The sequence below is a fragment of the Sebastes umbrosus genome, chromosome 22 (genome assembly GCF_015220745.1).
Source record: "Sebastes umbrosus isolate fSebUmb1 chromosome 22, fSebUmb1.pri, whole genome shotgun sequence".
NCBI lineage: Eukaryota > Metazoa > Chordata > Actinopteri > Perciformes > Sebastidae > Sebastes > Sebastes umbrosus.
Genome location: NC_051290.1, coordinates 7,441,279 through 7,461,163, shown reverse-complemented (window position 1 = coordinate 7,461,163; position 19,885 = coordinate 7,441,279). Strand labels below are relative to the sequence as shown.

The following is a 19,885-nucleotide window of genomic DNA, read 5'->3' as shown; positions in this document are numbered from 1 at the left end:
CTCTCTCTGTTTCCATCTCCTTGTTCTATTCCCTTCTCCTCTTTGCTTTTCAATTATTCTTTTCTTTTCCTTCCTTATGTGACTCCCATCACTCCCCGGTCTTCTCTCCCTTCCCTCATCTTTCCATAATTCTCATTTCTTTCTCTCTCTTGACGGAATAAGAGAATCCAGGCCACCCAAACTAATGACAATAATAACTCTGTGAAATGTCGCCGCCGGTCTAGCCCTCTCTCCTGCTGCCCCCTATCTCTTTCTTCCTCCCTCTCTTTTTCTTGTCCTTCTCCCAAGGTAGCTATTAGCCATCCATTCCCCGCCTGCAGCACTTAGCTCGGAGGGCCGGGCGCAGGGACCGGGAGGAGAGGGGATAGAGAGAGAGAGAGAGAGAGAGAGAAGGATATGGAATTAAATAGAGAGATCCACAGATGTCACCGCTGCACATTCTCCATCTGTCGCCTCCTCCCCTCCCTTTCCCCGCTGCTTCTCTTTTTTTATCTACCACTCTCTGCGTATTCCCTCCATCCATTTTGTGGATGCGGATTATCTTCAGTTTGGTCTCCTTGCCTTGCTTACCTGGGTTTCTGCTGGTGGTGCGTCCTGCTGGCGGCTCCTTCTTCGGAGGCAGCCCGTATTGGCCTGTGGAGGAAAAATAAGGTTGCAATATGAGCACATCTTCTACAGCAGCCAAGGCTCTCGCAATTGGAACCAATAAGTGACATTAGCAAAGAGAGAGCCGGCCAGAAAGAGAAATAGCAACGAAGGAGCTGTAATAAAGGCTTCCCTCCTTTCCGCTGCCATTATAGGAGAGCACATATTGATTGGGGCTTCGACGTGCCGCGTATAAGCACTTTTCCATTTGTCTGAATGGGAAACTAAAGAGAGGCCGCTTGTTGTTTTGGCCAGAACGAATTTACACAAGGCCATAACGGCTTGTAATCTGTAGTCGCTAAATCAGGCCATCTGTCTAGCAAGCCCTCAGTAATGGTGATGGCATTAAAGTGCGTTTATGTGACACATGCAAACACACGCGCGCATGCACACACACACACAGATGCAGCCATTGTAGAAGTGCCACTCCTCGCCGCTGAAAGAGACGCTTCAGAAAATACTAATTTTGCTCGCTTTCGGAGCCATCTGGCCAACAGTGGGCTGCAAGAATAGAGTTTTATATCGGGATGTATGACTATTCAGCTCTGCAGCGTTTTAAAAAGAAAGTCTGTTATTGGTCATTGCAGCAGCAGGGGAGAGCAAAATGGATATGACCATGGGGTGCTTATGGATGAAAGTGTACAGTAAACCCACACACTCCATGCACACACTGCTGAGTGTGTGTGTGTGTGTGTGCACAGCTATCAACCTATACATGCTGACATTTAGAGGAGTGGGAGACAGGGATCCTGTTACGCTAATGTAGGAGGAAGATTTTACTTAATTCAATGAAGTTCAAATTAATGGAAATAAGTAAAGTGCCAAACTAAATACAGCTGTAGTTTCATCAGGGCTTAATTGTGTCATTGAACTTTTACTCAGATGTCATATTCAGGTTGTAGCAACATGTTTTTGAACATTATTCAGAGATACTCAGAGGAATTCCAGATATTTATTTATTATTATTTTCCTTTTATATTATGAAACGGACAAAAAACACATTTATTTGCAGTATTTTTCTGCATTTTTTTGTAGATTGCCATATATATAAACATATTTTGTATATCTATGAGGGACTGTCTCCATTATAAGTGGATAAAAAAATTCTATTTTAATTTAACAAACTGCACAAAATCACTTTTATTCGCTGTATTTTTCTGCATCTTTTTGTAGATTCCCATGTAAACCTTGTACATTATGACATTGGATTAAATAAAAAATTATTTATAAAAATATTTTCTATGCCTAAGAGAGACTGTCTCCATTATAAGTAGGTAAAAAAATTTCCATTTGAATTCAACAAACTGCATAAAATCACATTTATTCGCAGTATTTTTCTGCCTCGTTTTGTAGATTCCCATGTAAGCCATGTGCATTTTGATACTGAATCAAATATAAAAATATATATAAAAATATTTTCTATGCCTTCAAAGGACTGGCTCTATTATATGTGGATAAAAAAATATATTTTAATTTAACAAACTGCATAAAATCACATTTATTTGCAGTATTTTTCTGCATCTTTTTGTAGATTCCCATGTAGTTTTATATTGGGATGTATGACTATTCAGCTCTGCAGCTTTTAAAAAGAAAGTCTGTTATTGGTCATTGCAGCAGCAGGGGAGAGCAGAATGGATATGACCGTGGGGTGCTTATGGATGAAAGTGTACAGTAAACCCACACACTCCATGCACAAACTAGTGAGTGTGTGTGTGTGTGTTCGTGCACAGCCATCAACCTATACATGCTGACATTTAGAGGAGTGTGAGGCTATTGGCCGGCGGCTCCCTCATGACAGTCGACCAAACAGAAGTTAGGGGCGGTGCTGTCTGGATCAATAGAAACTGCTGTGTGGTCGGCCGTGGAGGGAGGTTCAATGTGTGTGTGTTTGTGTGTGTGTGTGTGTGTGTGTGTGTGACAGAGACAGAGAGCAAGCAAGATAGATAAAGAATAAAATAAGAGAAGACAGGTCAATGCGTGTGTGTGGGGCAAGTGTGGGTTTCACGAGTGTGTGTGTGTTCCTCGGAGCGGAGCGGAGCGGCATATCTCATCAGAGATCACGGCGAGGCGGCACGCCGCTTATTTAGATGACAAACAACACAGACGTGACCTTTCAGCCACACAGCAGATAAGACAGAAAAGACAGAGGAAGAATTGAAAATAACGGAGAGAGGAGGGGAGGAGAGAGTTGGGAGGAGAGATTGGCCAGCATGCAAAGTGAAAGGAGGAATGATGAGGACGGGGAAAAGGGGAATTTGAAAAGGAAGCGACTCTTGAATGAAAAGGGGTTAAAAGAAAGAAAGAAGTGCAGAGGGAATAGAGAAGAAGAGGAGGAGAAAAAGATAGAAGATGAGACAGAGAGAAAAGGGAAACAAATAAAAAGATGTGTGTGCATCTTAGAACTTCATAGAGTTGTGTAAAAGTGGCTTGAATGTGTGTGTGTGTGTGTGCATTTCCATTGCCCATGTGGTGAAAAGCCATGTGAAAGAGAATGTGTGTGTGTGTGTGTGGCGTTTCTATTGAGTTGAGCTGACTACGCTGATCTTATTGGCTGATAGAGCCACATCAGCGCCACTTGGCTCTTTGCTGGAGAGCACCTACAATACACAAGGCCTGATAACACCGGATAGGCTAAAGAAACAGAATTAGGCGAGTGTGTGTGGGAGGTGGAGAAGGGGGGGGTCGTGTGAAGGACAGGTGTCCATTATGTGTAGGAATGTGCAGGTCAGTGAAAATGCTTAAACGGGCCTTTTTTTCTGCTGCTATTCTCAAAAAGCCTCCATGTGAGGGTCATTACCTGGAAACATTTTCTCCAAACAAATTAGAAGTGTGCGCAGCTACGACTCATTAAAAATCACTGACTGTGTGCTTCGACGCTGAATGGAGTCATTTCGCTATCGCGCTTTCGCCGGCAGGTCAGCCGCGTGGGGAAATGTGTGTGTTCTGGCGTGTACGTGTGCGTCCACGCGCCTGCACGACCACCTCAGGGTTGCATACGTGAGCTAATGTTTATGCCTGTAATGTATATCCCGCACTGGGATATATGCAATGTGTGTGTGTGTGTGTGTGTGTGTGTGTGTGTCCAGCATGAGTCAGTAGTAGTTAAAAGGGAGAGTGAGAAGGGAGTCAACAGGGCTCATTAGAGCTGACTGATCCCACACTTCTCTGCTGTTCTCACCACTTAACGAGCCCTAATATGCTCAGAGAGAACACACGCTTCGCAAAGAAAGTGAGTGCGTACACGTTTTGTATATGTGTGTGTAGGAGAGAGGGAAGATAAGAGGGATGGTTTTGAAAGTGGAAGAGGCTGCATGTCAGATAAGGAATGTGTACACGCTCTGTGCTGTACAGACGGGAGATGGTGGGAGATGAGGCGGGCTGGAGCCACTGGTTGTAGTCGTACTGTGTATTAAAGGGATAGTTTGGGTGTTTTGAAGTGGGGTTGTATGAGGTACTTATCCATAGTGTATTATCTACAGTAGCAGCACGGGATCCAAGTAATGTACTGCTGTGAACGGGGGCAGCAGCAAAACGTATTTTAGACACCTAAAATATCTTTTTGAAATCCTCAGCAGTACATTGCTTTGCTCCCGTGCTGTTACTCCACAACGCTGGGGTGTGCCGATCGTCATCTACTATAGGTAATACACTGACTATGGATAAGTACCTCATACAACCCCACTTCAAAACACCCGAACTATCCCTTTAAGTGAGCGTTTATTGTGTGTGAAGCATGAATAACAATGTGCGAGTGTGTGAAGAGGAGTGGTGGACTACAGGAGTTGCACATATGGGAGAGCTCACATGTGTGTGTGTGTGTGTGAGAGAAAGTAATGTAGGACGAGAGAGAGAGTTGAGAAGACTTACTCTGCCCCACTTTCAGGACCACCTTCATGCCTTGCGTGGCACACACTCCGCCTCTCATGCCATCCAGGCCTTGACGCGTCCCATCTGACGTAGCTGGAGGGATGGAAAACACAAAATTGCACAATTAGCCAAGTAGCAGGGAGGTATACTATATATACACACACACACCATCCGTTAAAGCCACACAAACCTCTCACTCTCTTTCTCAATCTATAGCCGACGCCAACAATAGCTCCTATTCATATGGCCAGAGTCAGCGAGTGACATTTGCAGAGGCAGCGATTTAAAACTCCACCAGAAGCTCTGAAATGTCAAACTACGAGGCGGCAGCACTTTAATAAGTCCTCATTTAGCAGTCCACTGGAATTCATTAACACCCCCGTCGCGCCGCATGGACTCAACCGCATTTCAGTCAACTGCAACTGCTGCTGGGGCTGGGAAAATAGCAGGAGAGGGGGGTAATCTAGACTGGCTGATGGAAAAAAAAGGGATGGTAATCCAATCAGGGGCGCATATAAAATAAAATTGAGCCCCTGAGACACAAAAACACACAGTGTGTAGAGAGGAGCTGATTGGTTAGCATGCAGACTGTGTTGAATGAGTTAAAGCTATGTTTAATACCCCATTACTATCACTAGCTTATGTTTTAATTAAGCAAATTAAAGCGTTTTTTTATTTAAAATTGAGGGGCTGATGTGTTAAAACAGGCAATGAGGGGATTTAATATGCATTTTTAAGCCAAAAAAGCTTTTCTTAACGCTGACAAGAGATACTGTGTCACATTTCAAATAAGCTGTTCTTGAATCAAACTCTCTCTAGTGAAGCTATAGGAAGGAGGCCAAAGGAGGTCAAGCAGTGCTGACTAACAGGCAAGAGGGCGCATGAATCCCTGCAACACTTCTTCTTACATAAAGCATGTCAGCGAGTGCATTAAAGATCACTGGTCTGCAGGTCACAGAGGCTGGACGAGGAGGAAGGAGGAGGAAGGAGGAAGGAGCGAGTGAGAATCAAACGGTAAAAGCGGAAGGATGGAGATGTGAAGACGCAGAGAGAGGAAGGAAAGGAAGGAGGAGGTGAGGGGTGAAGAGAGAATCACACCTCTGCAGCTGCAGTCATTTGTACACAAATGTTCACTCATCACTCCAGATGATGTGCAGCCACAGTGCTAGTAAAAAAAAGACAGTAAACATATTCTTCACCCCGGCACACACCACCCGTCTATCCTTATTTTCTCCGTTATAGCCCCCGAGGCTAACCCTCACCCTGCCTCCTTAAAGAAATATAAAAATCATTTTCCCCCCGCCACTCCGCTCCAGGCTATAGATTAGCCTGTCTGAAGCGAGGCAGAGAGGGAGGGAGGGAGGGATGGCGGATGGCTCGTGAGAGAGAGAGAGAGAGAGAAGGAGAAGGAGGTGTGAAAAAGAGGCAGCTTTACTTCTAACACCTCCGTCACTCTCTCTCTCTCTCTCCATCTCTGCAGGATGCGGAGTGTGAAAGCAGGAGGAGGAGAGAAGCAGGCGGGGGTCAAGGCGGACAGCACAAGCCGGAAGACAGGGATGGATGAGGGGATATATAAAGAAGGTTTATATAAAGTTTGCACCTTCCTCAAGTTCTTCTACTATCTGTTGTGTAAGCAGGGCGTTTTAAATCATAGTATTTATTTTTCGGTGTAATATATCCTGTTACGCTAATGTAGGAGGAACATTTTATTTATTTCAATGAAGTTCAAATAAATGGAAATAAATAGAGTATCAAACTAAGTACAGCTCTAGTTTCATCAGGGCTTAATTGTGTCATTGAACTTTTTATATATATATATATATATATCTTTGGCTGCTAAGATGTCATATTCAATATGTTTTTGAACATCATTCAGAGATACTCAGAGGATATTTATTTATTATTTTCCTTTTATATTATGAAACACAGAAAACACATTTATTTGTATTATTTATCTGCATCTTTTTGTAGATTTCCATGTACATTTTGACACTTAATCAGACATAAAAATATTTCTAAAAATATTTTCTATGCCTATGAGGGACTGTCTCCATTATAAGTGGATAAAAACAATATTTTAATTTAATAAACTGCACAAAATCCCATTTATTTGCAGTATTTTTCTGAATCTTTTTGTAGATTTCCATGGAAACCATGTACATTTTTACACTGAATCAAATATAAAAATATTAATAAAAATATTTCCTATGCCTATGAGGCACTGTCTCTATTATAAGTGGAAAAAAATGTATATTTTAATTTAACAAACTGCACAAAATCACATTTATTTGCAGTTTTTTTCTGCATCTTTTTTGTAAATTTCCATGTAAACCATGTATTTTTTTGACACTGAATCAAATATAAAAATATTTTAAAAAATATTTTCTATTCCCATGAGGGACCACCTCTATTATAAGTGGATTAAAAATATTTTAATTTAAGAAACTGCACAAAATCCCATTTATTTTTTAAGCATCATTGATTACATATCTACGTCCAGAGGCATAGTGTGTGAAAACAAAATTGCTAAATGATTAAATCAATGATTTAAAATGTATCATCTATCTTAATTATCTTAAAGCTAGAAATCATTGTTTAACCCTCGACTGCATCCCAGAAGAGTGGGGTACACACTGTGATGAAGATGTAGCAGCTCTGACTGAAGGAATGGATGGAGGATGGAGGGTGGAGTAAACACCCTCAACTGGTCTGAGATAGAAGGGTGGAGGACTGTGATTTCGGAGAGTAATAACTCCTGACACACGAAGGAGGACAAGAAGGTGACAGGAGACGAGGGAGGTGAGGAAGAAGAGGGTTGAGGATGGGAGGATGAGGCGGCGCGGGGAGGCGAGGCGGGGGAGACTGATTGCCTGTGACAAGCTGTTGGTGATATGATGGGGACAGGAGACTGTGTGAGACGATGGAGATGACCCATACAGAGCCCAGTGGACACAGGAGGGAGGAGGAGGAGGAAGACGAGATTAAGAGAAAGAGAGGGGGACAGAGAGAAAGTAGAGCAGTTAAAAACAGAAAGTAAGGGAAGAGTTTAAATGGCGTGATAGATAGCAGGGAGGTAAAAGACTCTAATGTCTCCATTATGGAAAAGTGCAGCGGTAATGGACACAAAGAAGACAAATGGAACCAGGAGAGCTTCCACATACGTGATTTTGCAAATGCATTTTTTAACATCACAATCAACAGGTCACAAATATCACAAGGGTATAATAATGATCACGACAAAAATCCTCTTACAGGTGCCACTATTTCTGTGAATCTCAATTCACAAAGCGAACAAAGAGATCATTTGTCCTTGGATCGAAAATATTCCCCTACCCCAATCTCGGTTTGCTAAACACTGGAAGTGCGGAAATTTCCCCCTCGCACTTGAGGGGGAATAGATATCACCAAATCAAGGTAGAAATAATCACAGAACATCTGTGAAATCCTGATGAGAGACCGAGAGATGGAGAGATGTAGGAATGCCTCAAATCTTTCCCACCTCACTTTGGGAGGATATAGAGAGAGAGAGAGAGAGAGAGAGAGAGAGAGAGAGAGAGGCGGGGAGGAGTGTGTCGAACAATTTGGGACGAGATAAGAGGAGAAAGGAGGAAGAGCAGCGGGAGAGAGAAAGAGGGAGACAGGGGAGGGATGAGTAATTGAGACGGTGATCAGCAGTGATGGGGGGGGATGCGAAGCGCCAGAGGACAGAGGAGAGGAAGGGCGTCGCTCCGCCACCCTCGCTCGACAGGAAGACAGGAGGGAGAGGCGGAGGAAGTGGAAAAACTTAATTAATGAAATAATACCGCAGTCAACCTCAATCAGACTGCACAGCGTTGGGGCTCTGCGCACGAGGAGGGAGGCCGTGGGAGGAGGGTGTATCTAGTCCATAGAAGAGATCACAGATTGGATGAGAGTCTTTCTTGTTATTACCAAGGTCAGTGCTGGGCCAAACCTCCTCTCTGCCTCCATTCTCGCTGCGCAAGTTGCGTAAAAGTGGAAGATGACATTGTTCACTCATTCAGGGACTTTTAAACCCCACATCTGACATGCGTCCGGCTCCATATTGACTCTCGCAGTGGACTATATGCAAAGCGACTTCATTTGCATGAAGACGCGGCCCCGGACCTCGGCGATGTTTGCCATCCCACTCTATTCCTTCCCCCCTCCTGTGGTGTGTTTTGCAGCCCTGGTTATACATTCCAAACATGCTGAGTGACAGCCGGCCTCCCGCAGCAAAACACTCGCTCCTATGTGAGTGATGTGAATTTGTGTACATGCTGATGTTGTTATTTCCAACACGTCCTTCTGTCTACTTTGGGACACGACTCGCACTGCTCAAAAGTCACAAGAAGTGCTGTTTTATTTGCCTGATTTTCACGTATTTTCTGACATCATTTATACATTCCAGGTTTTGGTGCAGTGTGTTGTTTTAGGAAACAGGGAGGTGATTTAACCCAAAATGCACTGCTCCACGGCTGCATTATCGACCAGGCAATGTGGGCAGCTACCAAGCGGCAACCTCCGGGGTTTGAGAAGTGAAGCCAATGCGGAAGTGCCTTAAACTTGCATTCTTTCTAACAGCCAGCAGGGGGCGACTCCTCTGGTTGCAAAAAGAAGTCTGATTGTATAGAAGTCTATGAGAAAACGAGCCTACTTCTCACTTGATTTATTACCTCAGTAAACATTGTAAACATGAGTTTATGGTCTCAATCGCTAGTTTCAAGTCGTCTTCAATACAGCATGATGTTCATTTAGTAAATTATGGTCCCATTTAGAGTCAAATAGACTTTAAGATGGTGACAAACCAAGATGGTGATGGCCAAAATGCCGAACTCAAGGCTTCAAAACGACAGCCCACAAACCAATTGGTGACTACGTCCACTTCTTATAAACAGTCTAAGGCAGTTACCCCAGGGTCCCGCGACCACAGGGTCTGCAAAAGTTACAAATTGTTTAAGAATATCCCCAATAAATGACAGTATCAAATGAAAAGATAAGTGGCTATAACTGGGTCATTGTCTTGTCTGTCTTGTTGAGGGTCCCTGCGCCTACATGTAAGGGTGTAGGTTTGGTTTTAGAGGTAGGGGTAAGATATCAGGCTTAAGCTGGTTTGGGATTTCCAAATTAATGTTACTCTAACAGAAAGAAATGTAATGCTATGCACATTACAGCATTAAGACTAATACACTAATACACACATTTTGTTTTCACCGACAGAGACCTCATACTTTATAATGGAATACATTATAACAATATTTGCATCTCTGCTTCAAAACAAGTGTGTCCTTGTGTTTGATTAATGTTTAATTCAAGCATCTATTTAGAAAACTGACTGGAAATAAAATTGAATAAAATGTTTTTTTTCTTTTTAATCAGAAAATCATTTCAGGCTGTGGTTAGGGCATTTACGGGGCAAAGAAAACGACTTGTTAAATATGTGTTTAATATGTTTTACTTGGCGCCTGACAAGATACAGAATACATTGAGAGGAAGGAGGGGTCACCAGGGACCTCAGGCAGATTCATGCCATAACTTGTAAAGTTCTGAAGCTGCAGGTTTGTTATGATAGCAGAGATTGAGGCGGAGCTGTCCAACTGCTGCTGTTGTGCATAAATACTGGATGTGTGGCGGAGCTATTGCAACAGTCCACGCTCGCTACTGTACCACACACACTCAAATTACACAAGCGCGCCTCGAGCGGGAACATCTTTTTTTTTCCGATGACAGTGAGATTAAAGGGAGCAAAACTGGGAATGTGGCTCGCAGTGAAAGAGCAGATTAAACAACAAACGGATTGAATAAACAAGCAAACAAACACGGGCCGGGGAAGGACAAAGCTCGCTTGCTCATGCCGTCTCATGTTCCGCGAGCACAGCGGCGCCCCCGCTAGCCTCTGGTGTGCGATGGCGCATTAGCCGCGTCATGAGTGTGTCAGGTCAACGGACGCGATGATCACGAATGCAAATGAGACGTGAAAGACACGAATGCAAGTGGGTGTTCTTGTTTTGCTCCTGGGCCCACTGGTGGTGCACGCTGAGGCTGGAGTGGTTTGAGTGTGTGTGTGTGTGTGTGTGTGTGTAAAGTGATCCCATCTGTGCAAATCAACCTAAAACCAATGTGTTGCTTCACAGCAGATTTAAAATCCCCCTTTTAGTTGCACTAGTTTGGCTTTTGGACCACATCCTCTAAAAACACGAAACCACCAAACTAAGTTTGTCACTCAGGTGGACTTGGATGTGTGTGTGTGTGTGTGTGTGTGTGTGTGTGGGAGTGTGTGGTCGGGTGGGTGCAGAGAGTACTTGGGGGTGGGATTTACAGTTGCCTTCCTATTTAAATTTGTAGTCCTCACTCTCTAGAGGCTCCATGATCTCAATGTGTGTCATCTAGATGATGAAGAGCATATAACCTGATCCCCTCTCCCTTGAGGCGAAGCTGAAGGATTCATTCTCTCTCTCTCTCTCTCTCTCTCTTTCTCCCCACGTCCCAACCCCCCAAAAAAATGCTGGATCTCGCCATCGAAATTTCCTGTAACTAAAAGCGTCTCCATAAATCTCCTATGGCGCTTTTATAACCTGGCTATGACGCATTAACGAAGCTATCACAAGCCATTACCTCTCTGCGGCGGCGAGGAGGGGGGAAAAGGTATTAAGTTGTGTACTGAAACAGAACGGGCATTATTTTAGCTCCCACCCCCCTCCCTCCCGCTCGAAAAAAAAAAAAAAAAAAACACCAGCCGAGTATTATTTTCACATTCCGCCTCCAAACACACAACACACTACATTACTTCCAACATAGCATGAGGTTTTCCAAACTTATTTTGGTTTCTGCAAAGAGTGCAGGTTTCTTGTTCTATTGTTGCAGACAAAGGGCCACTGTTGACTGTGTTGTGGTAGCACTTGATCGAAATGGGACCGGCTACAAACGAGGACGGCAACACAGACGTCTGCGTGTTCGGCGCCGCTGTCGCGCGGTGACATGGCAGTATGTATGTGGTTTTGGAGACGGGACAAGTGTGATGGTGTGTTTGTCACATGAGGTAATGCGAGGATGGGAAGAGATTTGTGCTGGTACAGTTGTTGTTGGCTTGTTAAATATGATATTTATGATCCAATAGTGGCCAAAGTACCTCTTACATTATATACCAATTAGGGCTGTCAATCGATTAACATATTTAATCGTGATTAATCGCATGATTGTCCATAGTTAATCGTGATTAATCGCAAATTAATCTTTTATCTGTTCAAAATGTACCTTAAAGGGAGATTTGTCAAGTATTTAATACTATAATCAACATGGGAGTGGGGAAATATGCTGCTTTATGGAAATGTATGTATATATTTATTATTAGAAATCAATTAACAACACAAAACAATGACAAAAATTGTCCAGAAACCCTCACAGGTACTGCATTTAACATAAAAAAATACACGTTATTACCGCGTTAACTTTGACAGCCCTGGTACCAATATATTCTGCACCAAAATATGGCCTTCAAGGATACTTTGGTTACTATGGTTACTGTTCTACTTTTTAATTATTTTTCTTTACAGAGGAGGACATTTAATCTGACCCATGCAATACTGAAAGGGTAAGATAAATCTAATTACTTTACTACCTAAAGTGCATGAACAAATTAAAGCCAAATTTCTGCTGGCAACCAAACTGATGGGAACTCTCCCTTTTTCGTTCTCATTTTGTACTCTGTAATAATGTGATTTAAAACGCAGACAAGTATCACATTCGCACTTGTGTGAACTCGTATAAAAGTAAACTTATTTTTAACCTGCTTCTCGTGAGACAACCCGAGGCGATTGGGACCTGGAACATCGGGAGCAAAGTCACGGTCACAGGTTGGACTCACATGATGCGTCACATGCTGACCGAAAACACACACACATACATTCACAGAGAATCTCACGCAAGACCCGATTTCACACATGCCTCCACGGAGGACGCCATTACCTCAATCCCTAGACATGACACACACACACAATCCACCAGGGGAGAATGATCTCAGTGTCTTTGCTTGCGTGCGGTTGATCTCTCCTCCGTGCCCGATGACATTTTAATTCTCAGCAGTTATTCGCTTTCCATCCATCCTGTTCTATTACAATCATCCCTCCGCCCCGCCGCCTCCTCATTCGCCCTCTCTCTCCTCTACCCCTCCCTCCCCTCTGTCGTTCGATGTCCCGTGCGCTTGGAGGGTGGGCGACTCAGAATCACATCGTATTAACCTCCAGCACCAAAACACACACAACAAACTGGGCCACGGCACAGCAGCCTCCCTCCTCCCTCCTCCCTCCTCCTCTTCCTCCCTCCTCCTCCTGCCCGTCAGAGTCCCGGAAAAGGAGGACTAGAGTGTGGAACGCACCTGATCTCCACATCTGACAAACACACGCATGCACGCACACCGCTGAGAGGGAGTCTGATCGCTTGTGACAGATCCGTTGCCATTTCATGGTTTTAGTTCTGAGGCGGTGAGTAAAAAAACATTGTTGGAGGCCGGAAAAACGCTGCTGTCACATTGTTTGGCGTCGACTAAATCCATATCGCGATTTATGAGACGGCACTATAGATAATCCAGTTGTCATGTGTGTGTGTGTGTGACCTCACTTGTGCAACCTCATACGTCTAAATGTTTCACGCATGTGTGCAAAGGTCAGATCCCCCGGTTCATAATCTGGTTGACGCACAGCGGGTTAATGATGGCGGTCGACAGTATGGTCACTGTGTCTCTGCGCATCAATAACCAATCTACGCACAACCCCCCTAAAGCTGCTTATGTCTCTATAAGAGATATATAGGGTAGAGACGGGTCAGAGAGACAGAGAGAGAGAGGGGGTGGGGGGGTTAGTCATCAGTAGGCATAAACACACAAGCACATTTCTTCCCATTCATTCCAGCATTAATTAAACGACGAGAAACAAATCGTGGACGAGCAAGCGTACTAAGTCCGACGGCGAATAATCCACGCCGAATAAATGTGACCGCCAGAGCATAGACGTGCATAATGGAGCAAAAGAAAGAAAGACATGCACAAAGCAAGAGAGAGAGAGAGGGAGAGGGAGAGAGAGAAAAAAGAAAAGAGAGGCAGCCATTAAAAAGAGGCCCAGTGACTGGGTGGATGAGCCTTGTGTAACGGCAGTAAAGTGCTAGCCATGTAGGACAGTCACGACCAATGTTCTTTACAACTGGGTCAGCTGTTCCCGTCCCGGGGCAGCGAGGGCATTCTGCGTGTAGCGAGTATCTGTCCGTTAACTTCCACAAACACACTAGAAAACCGCCATCCACTGCAATCCCTGTCAAGTGCACCTCTGAGTGGACCCCCATGCATATTGGATGAATACTTCAATGACTACTTATCAATACTTAATGAATACTTATCAGTGAATCCCTGAGTGACTTCTACAGCACTGATTTTTTTTTTTTAAAAAGGCACGCAACGCACCCCACCGACACCGGCGAGGCAGAAAAAGAGGAGTTCACGGTCGCGTTTGAACGTCTGAATGTGATATTATTTTCCAGTGTCGGCTGAGGTGATTTGCAGTAACACTTGAAGCGAGGAGGAATCTGGCTGGACCCTGGCGTGTCCTCGTCTGCTGCCGTCTGGCGGCATGCGTCCGACTTCAGGTTTGCGCGTGCGGGTAGCCGCGCTGCATTATATCTGCCGCTAGATTGGAGGCCTGGAGAAATGGGTCAGCGCCAGCCTCGTCGTTCCCTCTCGCTGTCTCTCCTGCTCTTTGCTCGTGTGTTTTTTTTCTTTTATTCCCAAGTCGCTCCCAGAATAAAAACGAAACACCTCCGGTTGTCCACTCCCTCCTTGCGGCTGCCTGGATCTGGGTTAAACCGGCGAAGTCCATCACTCACTTCTTCCCTCTTTTTCCTTCCTTCCTCTTTTTCCAATTACGGTGAAACACTTCTTGCCGTCTCCTGACATTAAGATTGAAGGAGTCACGAACACGAGCACAGTCTTATGATCGACTATGATGATTTTGATGAACCTGAGCCGACTTAACTGAAAACATGTCACAGTGAATTTCCACTATATTTGGTGTCTTCGTTCTTCTTATAGCTCAGGGTCTGGCTCATGGTGACCAAATCTAAGTGTTTCGTCAGGGTGGCCACACACACGCGCGCACACACACACACACACACCTGTTGCCAAACCAGTCGGAGGCGGTGAGACACGACACAGGTAACAGGATACCGCAGTCATGACTAATAGTACTGGAGAGAGTTCTCCCTCTCTTACATTAATGCTCCCATCATTCATCCTGTTGTCTTTTTTGGGCCAGTAAGTTGCCCTCAAAACCCTCTCCTCCTCCATGTACGCACACACTCCCCCACACACACACCTGTGTGAGCACACGATCTCTAAATAAAAGCCCCTCAGTCTCACATTAGCCTGATTTACCGTCTCAATTTAAGCACGGTTTCTGTGCAGCGAAGAGGAAAACAGGAGACAACTAACACCTAACTCGCAGTTCCACGTCTCCTGTCACTTTGTCATACTTTCATCGCAGGGGAGGAGGGAAAAAATAGAAGAAGCCGTCTGTTGCAGCAATCACTCTCTCCTCCAGTAGCTTTCCCTCCTCTCCAACATTTCCCTCTGCCTCTCCTTTCAATTACTGCCTTTATGTTTCCAGCCTTCCTGCCGTCCCCCTCTTTGTAGGGGCTTCCTCTCAGGCAGAACCTCGCTGTGACATTGTCTGTCATTGCGGGATTACAGAGTTGGCGCCTCGCCACGAACATGCCGAAGACGCGGAGGAGGCGACCCCTTCGCCGCGTGCGCTCTGCTCTGCCACGGGGTGCAAACCCTTCCACTAGGAAAAACAACTCCTGAAACACTGTATGTATCTGAAGCCAAAACTTCCCTCTGGAGCTGTCAGATATAATAATATAAGTGACTTTGAGTCAACTTTGTAGCTGATGGTGACTTTCACACAATAGAGAAGAAGAAGAATTGGCATGATACTGTTTAGGGAGAGGTGAGAATACTTATTTTTGGATTCATTTATTGGCTGATATTTCGTATCTTTCTATTCCTTTTAAAATCAAAACAAATCTCCGGATTCAGTGTCCCCTTGAAATGCTACGCCTGACAAAATAGGAAAAATAACACTTTGAGCTGCATCATGTCCATCTGACGCTGGCTAATATCCACTTTTATTAACATCAATCACGCCAAAAACATAAAGAAATGCTAAAAAAGAAAAGCATCATGTTGAAACATCACAGGCTAAGTCATTTTTGAGATTATATAAAAGCTCTCTGAAGGACAGGCGGTCAAATGACGTCGGGCCTATTTCTTGCTTTTGGGTTTGATATCTAGGTTATGCTTCTTTTGGTGAAATTGGCAGAACGGAGGGGGAACAGGAAGGGGAGAGAAGTTGCCCGACTGAAGGACGAACGTCTGGTAAAACAGGAAGCGATGCAAGAAAGAGGGAAGTGGGTCAACGGTCTGAAGGGAGGAACGCGACAGCGATCTGTGACATGTAGCAGGAGAGAAAGAAGGCGAAAGCAAGTGGGAAGATGGCGGCGGGGAAGAGGGGAGGGGTTTTCTAAATTAAGAAGGAGGGAAGCAGAAGGGTGTGAAGGAGGAGGACGAGTGAGGGCGGAAATGTGAGAGAAAGATGGGAGTCCACGGGAGGCAGTTAGAGAAAATGGCCTCGTAAATGTCACTCCTCTCTGGGTGATATTAATGGCAAATGTCAAAGACGTGGAACTTACAGGAGGTTAGGTCTCCTAAATACACGCAAACACATGTATGGACGCTCTCGAACACAAGAGTTTCTCCCGTCAGACAATGACTTTTTGAAAGGAGGCAGTGAAGGAGTGGGCCTGCAGAGGAGCTGTACATCTTAAAGACTGTAATTACACATAACTGTCAGTCTAATTAAGGCTTTTAATGAACTCCAAGAGAGCTCAGAAAGGACAAAAAGCCGCCAGCCGCTGGAACGCGCGCATGTTTGTTTGTGCGTGAGTGTGATAAATGATGCGCTCAAGGAAGAACGTGCGCATAAACGGCAACACAATCAAACATTTTAATGAGCCCGAGTGCAGCTTTGAGGTCCACCATCTAATAAACATGCTGCATACCTGGGTCTCCTATTGCAACACACACACACACAACTCATTATTCCTGTCGCACTTTCTATGGTGATAAAGTGTTGAGGCCCGGCCCACTGCAGAAGCGTGACTGGACCTATAGGAAAGACCTTTCAAACAATTGGATTTGCCATTAAGGAAAACTTTATTTAGGATTGTAGCTAAAGTACTTCCCCTCAGAGGGCTAATCTGCATTATACATCATTAAGCTCGGCTGCTAAGACTCTTGGCTGCACTCTGTTGTTGGCTGGCCGGGTATAGGAAAATAGATTGCGCTCAAAGGCTGGAGAAATGTTAGGTCGTGATCCAGTGGCAGATAGAGAGCAATAAACAGAATCAACTCTTGTTTGATTTTGGGTGGGCGAGGTAAAGCATGCATAATGATGGCAGAGGGTACACTCTGTTGTGTTAAAGGGTCATTTCACCCAAATTATACAAAAAAACAACACGTTTTCTCACTTCTTCTCCGACTAGTGCAGCGCTTGTTTGGAGCGGTTGCCCGTCCTGAACGGGCCAATTGCTTGGCCCAAGAAGTGCTGCTTGCAGCGTTGTAGAGAACCGTGGTAAGTGTGAAGTTATAGTTTTTTATGCTGCTACAGCGCTACCTATTGGCCAAATGGCACCGAATTTGTCATGGTCACTCAGACATCATATCTACACATGTCCACCAAATGTGATTCCAATAGCACAAAGTATTCACGCGATATGACATTTGTTTTTTAAACTTTTTCCCGGCTTGGTCCAGAGATATTCTGTACCAAATTTGGTGACGATTGCTCAAAATTTGTAGGAGGAGTAGCAACAAATTTGATTTGGACACAATTCAAATTGGCGGAGAATCAATCTTGACACAACCAGGCGTGGCTTATATAAATAGATTCATCTGGACTTGATTTATTACCTCAGTAAACATTGTAAACATGACTTTATGGTCTCAATCACTAGTTTCAAGTCTTCTTCAATACAGCATGATGTTCATTTACTAAATTATGGTCCCATTTAGAGTCAAATAGACCATAAAGCAGGGGATGCTTTAGGGCGGGGCTACCTTGTGATTGGCAGGTCGCTACCACGGCGTTGTCCGGTCTGGGAGTTGTCCGTGTTTTCGTCTTAGAACTTTAACCCTTTCACAGTGTGTTTTCAGTTCATGAAAGTTAATTGTAACATTTTGGTCGCCTATAAATGTCTTGTTCAGCGTTCGGTTGTACTTAGCTCCACCCTCCTGTCTCTTTGGGTTGCAAAAAACCAAGATGGCAACGGCCAAAATGCTGAACTAAAGGCTTCAAAACGGCAGCCAACAAACCAATGAGTGGCGTCATGGTGACTACGTCCACTTCCTACATACAGTCTATGGAGACTTACGGTTCAAAAGTTACAGGCCAAAACATAGAGTTCACTGTTATAGCACCACCATCTGGCCAAATTGCACCACATTCGACACTGCACGTCCTCAGGTCCCCAGCAATACACCCACCAAGTGTGAAGTCGATCAGATGAACAGTTGTCAAGATATACGAAGGACACACACACACATACCCACAGACAGAAAGAGATTTCTTACTTTATAGTTAGATGGTATAAAGAAGATCTCTTAAAAGCAGTGACACATTTGAACTATCGCTACTATTATTATTCTATTACTCTTACTTTTACTATTATCATTTCTTTCCACGTCAGGGGCCACCGTCCATGTCGGGGCCCCGACTCGTAGATCAAGAAACACTACAGACACAGAAAACAGTCTCTCTTTTCTTTCTCCCTCAACTTTCCTTCTTTCACTGCATGCCATTCTTTCAACCAGCGGCTATGTCATCCACTTCAGACACTGTGTACACACACACATACACACACAGAAGCACTTTAAACCTGGCTCAGTCCTAGTGTTTAAATGCACCAGCCAAGACTCGGCTATAACACAATCCTGACGAGCATGGAGGTCCTTCTAATGGATCAAAACAGATTCAACTCAATGCGCCGGTATGTGTGTATACTTGCCTTAAATGTCCTTGAACCGCGACTGTAATACCTGAATACAGAGTGTGTTTGCTCTCTATAATGTATGCTTTAGCCTATACGGGCATATAATACGTTGTAATACATAAATGTTTGACTCATCTTTACCAGTACAGCCGCCTTTCCTCTTCCTCGCCACCCCCCACCATTATTCTTGTTTCCAAAAGCAGCAGAAACGCACACACATACACATATAGAGAACATGGGAGCCAGCCAGCCGAAATAATACATCTTGACATCTGCGCCTGCACACTGCTCGGGGGGAGAGATTGGAGAGAGGGGAAAGTGGAAAGAAGAAGGGTGAGATATGAAGGGGAAGATGATGGACAGCAGAAAGCATAGGGCAATTATATACTGTTTGTGTGTGTGTGCATGTACACTGAATGTGTGTGTCAGTGTATATTTCTATATGTGTGCAACAGCAGGAGAAAGAGAGCGATGACAGTTGTGTTTGTTTAGCTCCTCTGTGATTAAAGCAGCCTGCTAGAAGCTGTGTGCTTAGCTGTATGGCAGTCTGTCTGGTTTTTATTGTGTGTGTGTGTGTGTGTGTGCACATGCATGCTCGTGCTTGTTTTCGCTCTTCAGAAATGCGGGTGTATTTGCACGCCGCATGTGTCAGTCTCTCTCCGGTTTGTGTTTATGTGTCTTAAATCTTATTTGCACGTCACGAGTGCGTCTTGGGGTTGATGCATGCGATGCATCTCCCCCAAATGTGTGTTTTAACGTCTTATCTCGCGGTCCCGTTTGCTTAAGTGAAATCTGTCTGGGGCACGCGGGAACTGGAAAAACCTGCGTGCGCTCATTAGCACAAGGTTTCTCTCGGCGCTGTCCCCCGATGTTTGTTTGCATTCTTGTGCGTCTTGACGGGAGACTTCATTTCATCTGACAGCTGAGAGATATCCGTCTGTCTCTTCCTGTCACCTCAGTTTTTCAAGTTCGACAAGCTTTATTAGCCTGATAAGATCGTTCTCGCGCCGCCAAAGTTAAGTAAACAACGCGGAGTCTGTCAAGGTCGACACAGACGAAACAAACCTGTGTTGCAACTTTAACTGTGAAGTCTACTAGAACATTCCTATATGTAACAAATATTTTATGTGTACGTGCTTGTTTAAAAACTCTGGCTCAAGCAACACATTCAATTCATGGAGTGACTGACCATTAAAATAGAAGGTTACAGGTTTAATCTATGTGTCTGATCAAAGTCTCCATATAATGCATGAATGATATTATGAAGCTTCATTGATTATTTTGC

General features: G+C 44.4%; 1 protein-coding gene across 1 annotated transcript in view; it reads right to left on the bottom strand.

Annotated features, from left to right (window-relative positions):
* efnb3b (ephrin-B3b) overlaps nt 1-19,885 on the bottom strand; it is an 85,804-nt gene that overhangs the window by 7,596 nt on the left and 58,323 nt on the right. Inside the window, exons 3-4 of the mRNA XM_037759057.1 lie at nt 4,513-4,605; nt 571-633 (exon numbers count right to left, since the gene is read on the bottom strand). Coding sequence (XP_037614985.1) covers nt 571-633; nt 4,513-4,605 — 156 coding nt within the window. The remainder of the gene's footprint in view (nt 1-570; nt 634-4,512; nt 4,606-19,885) is intronic.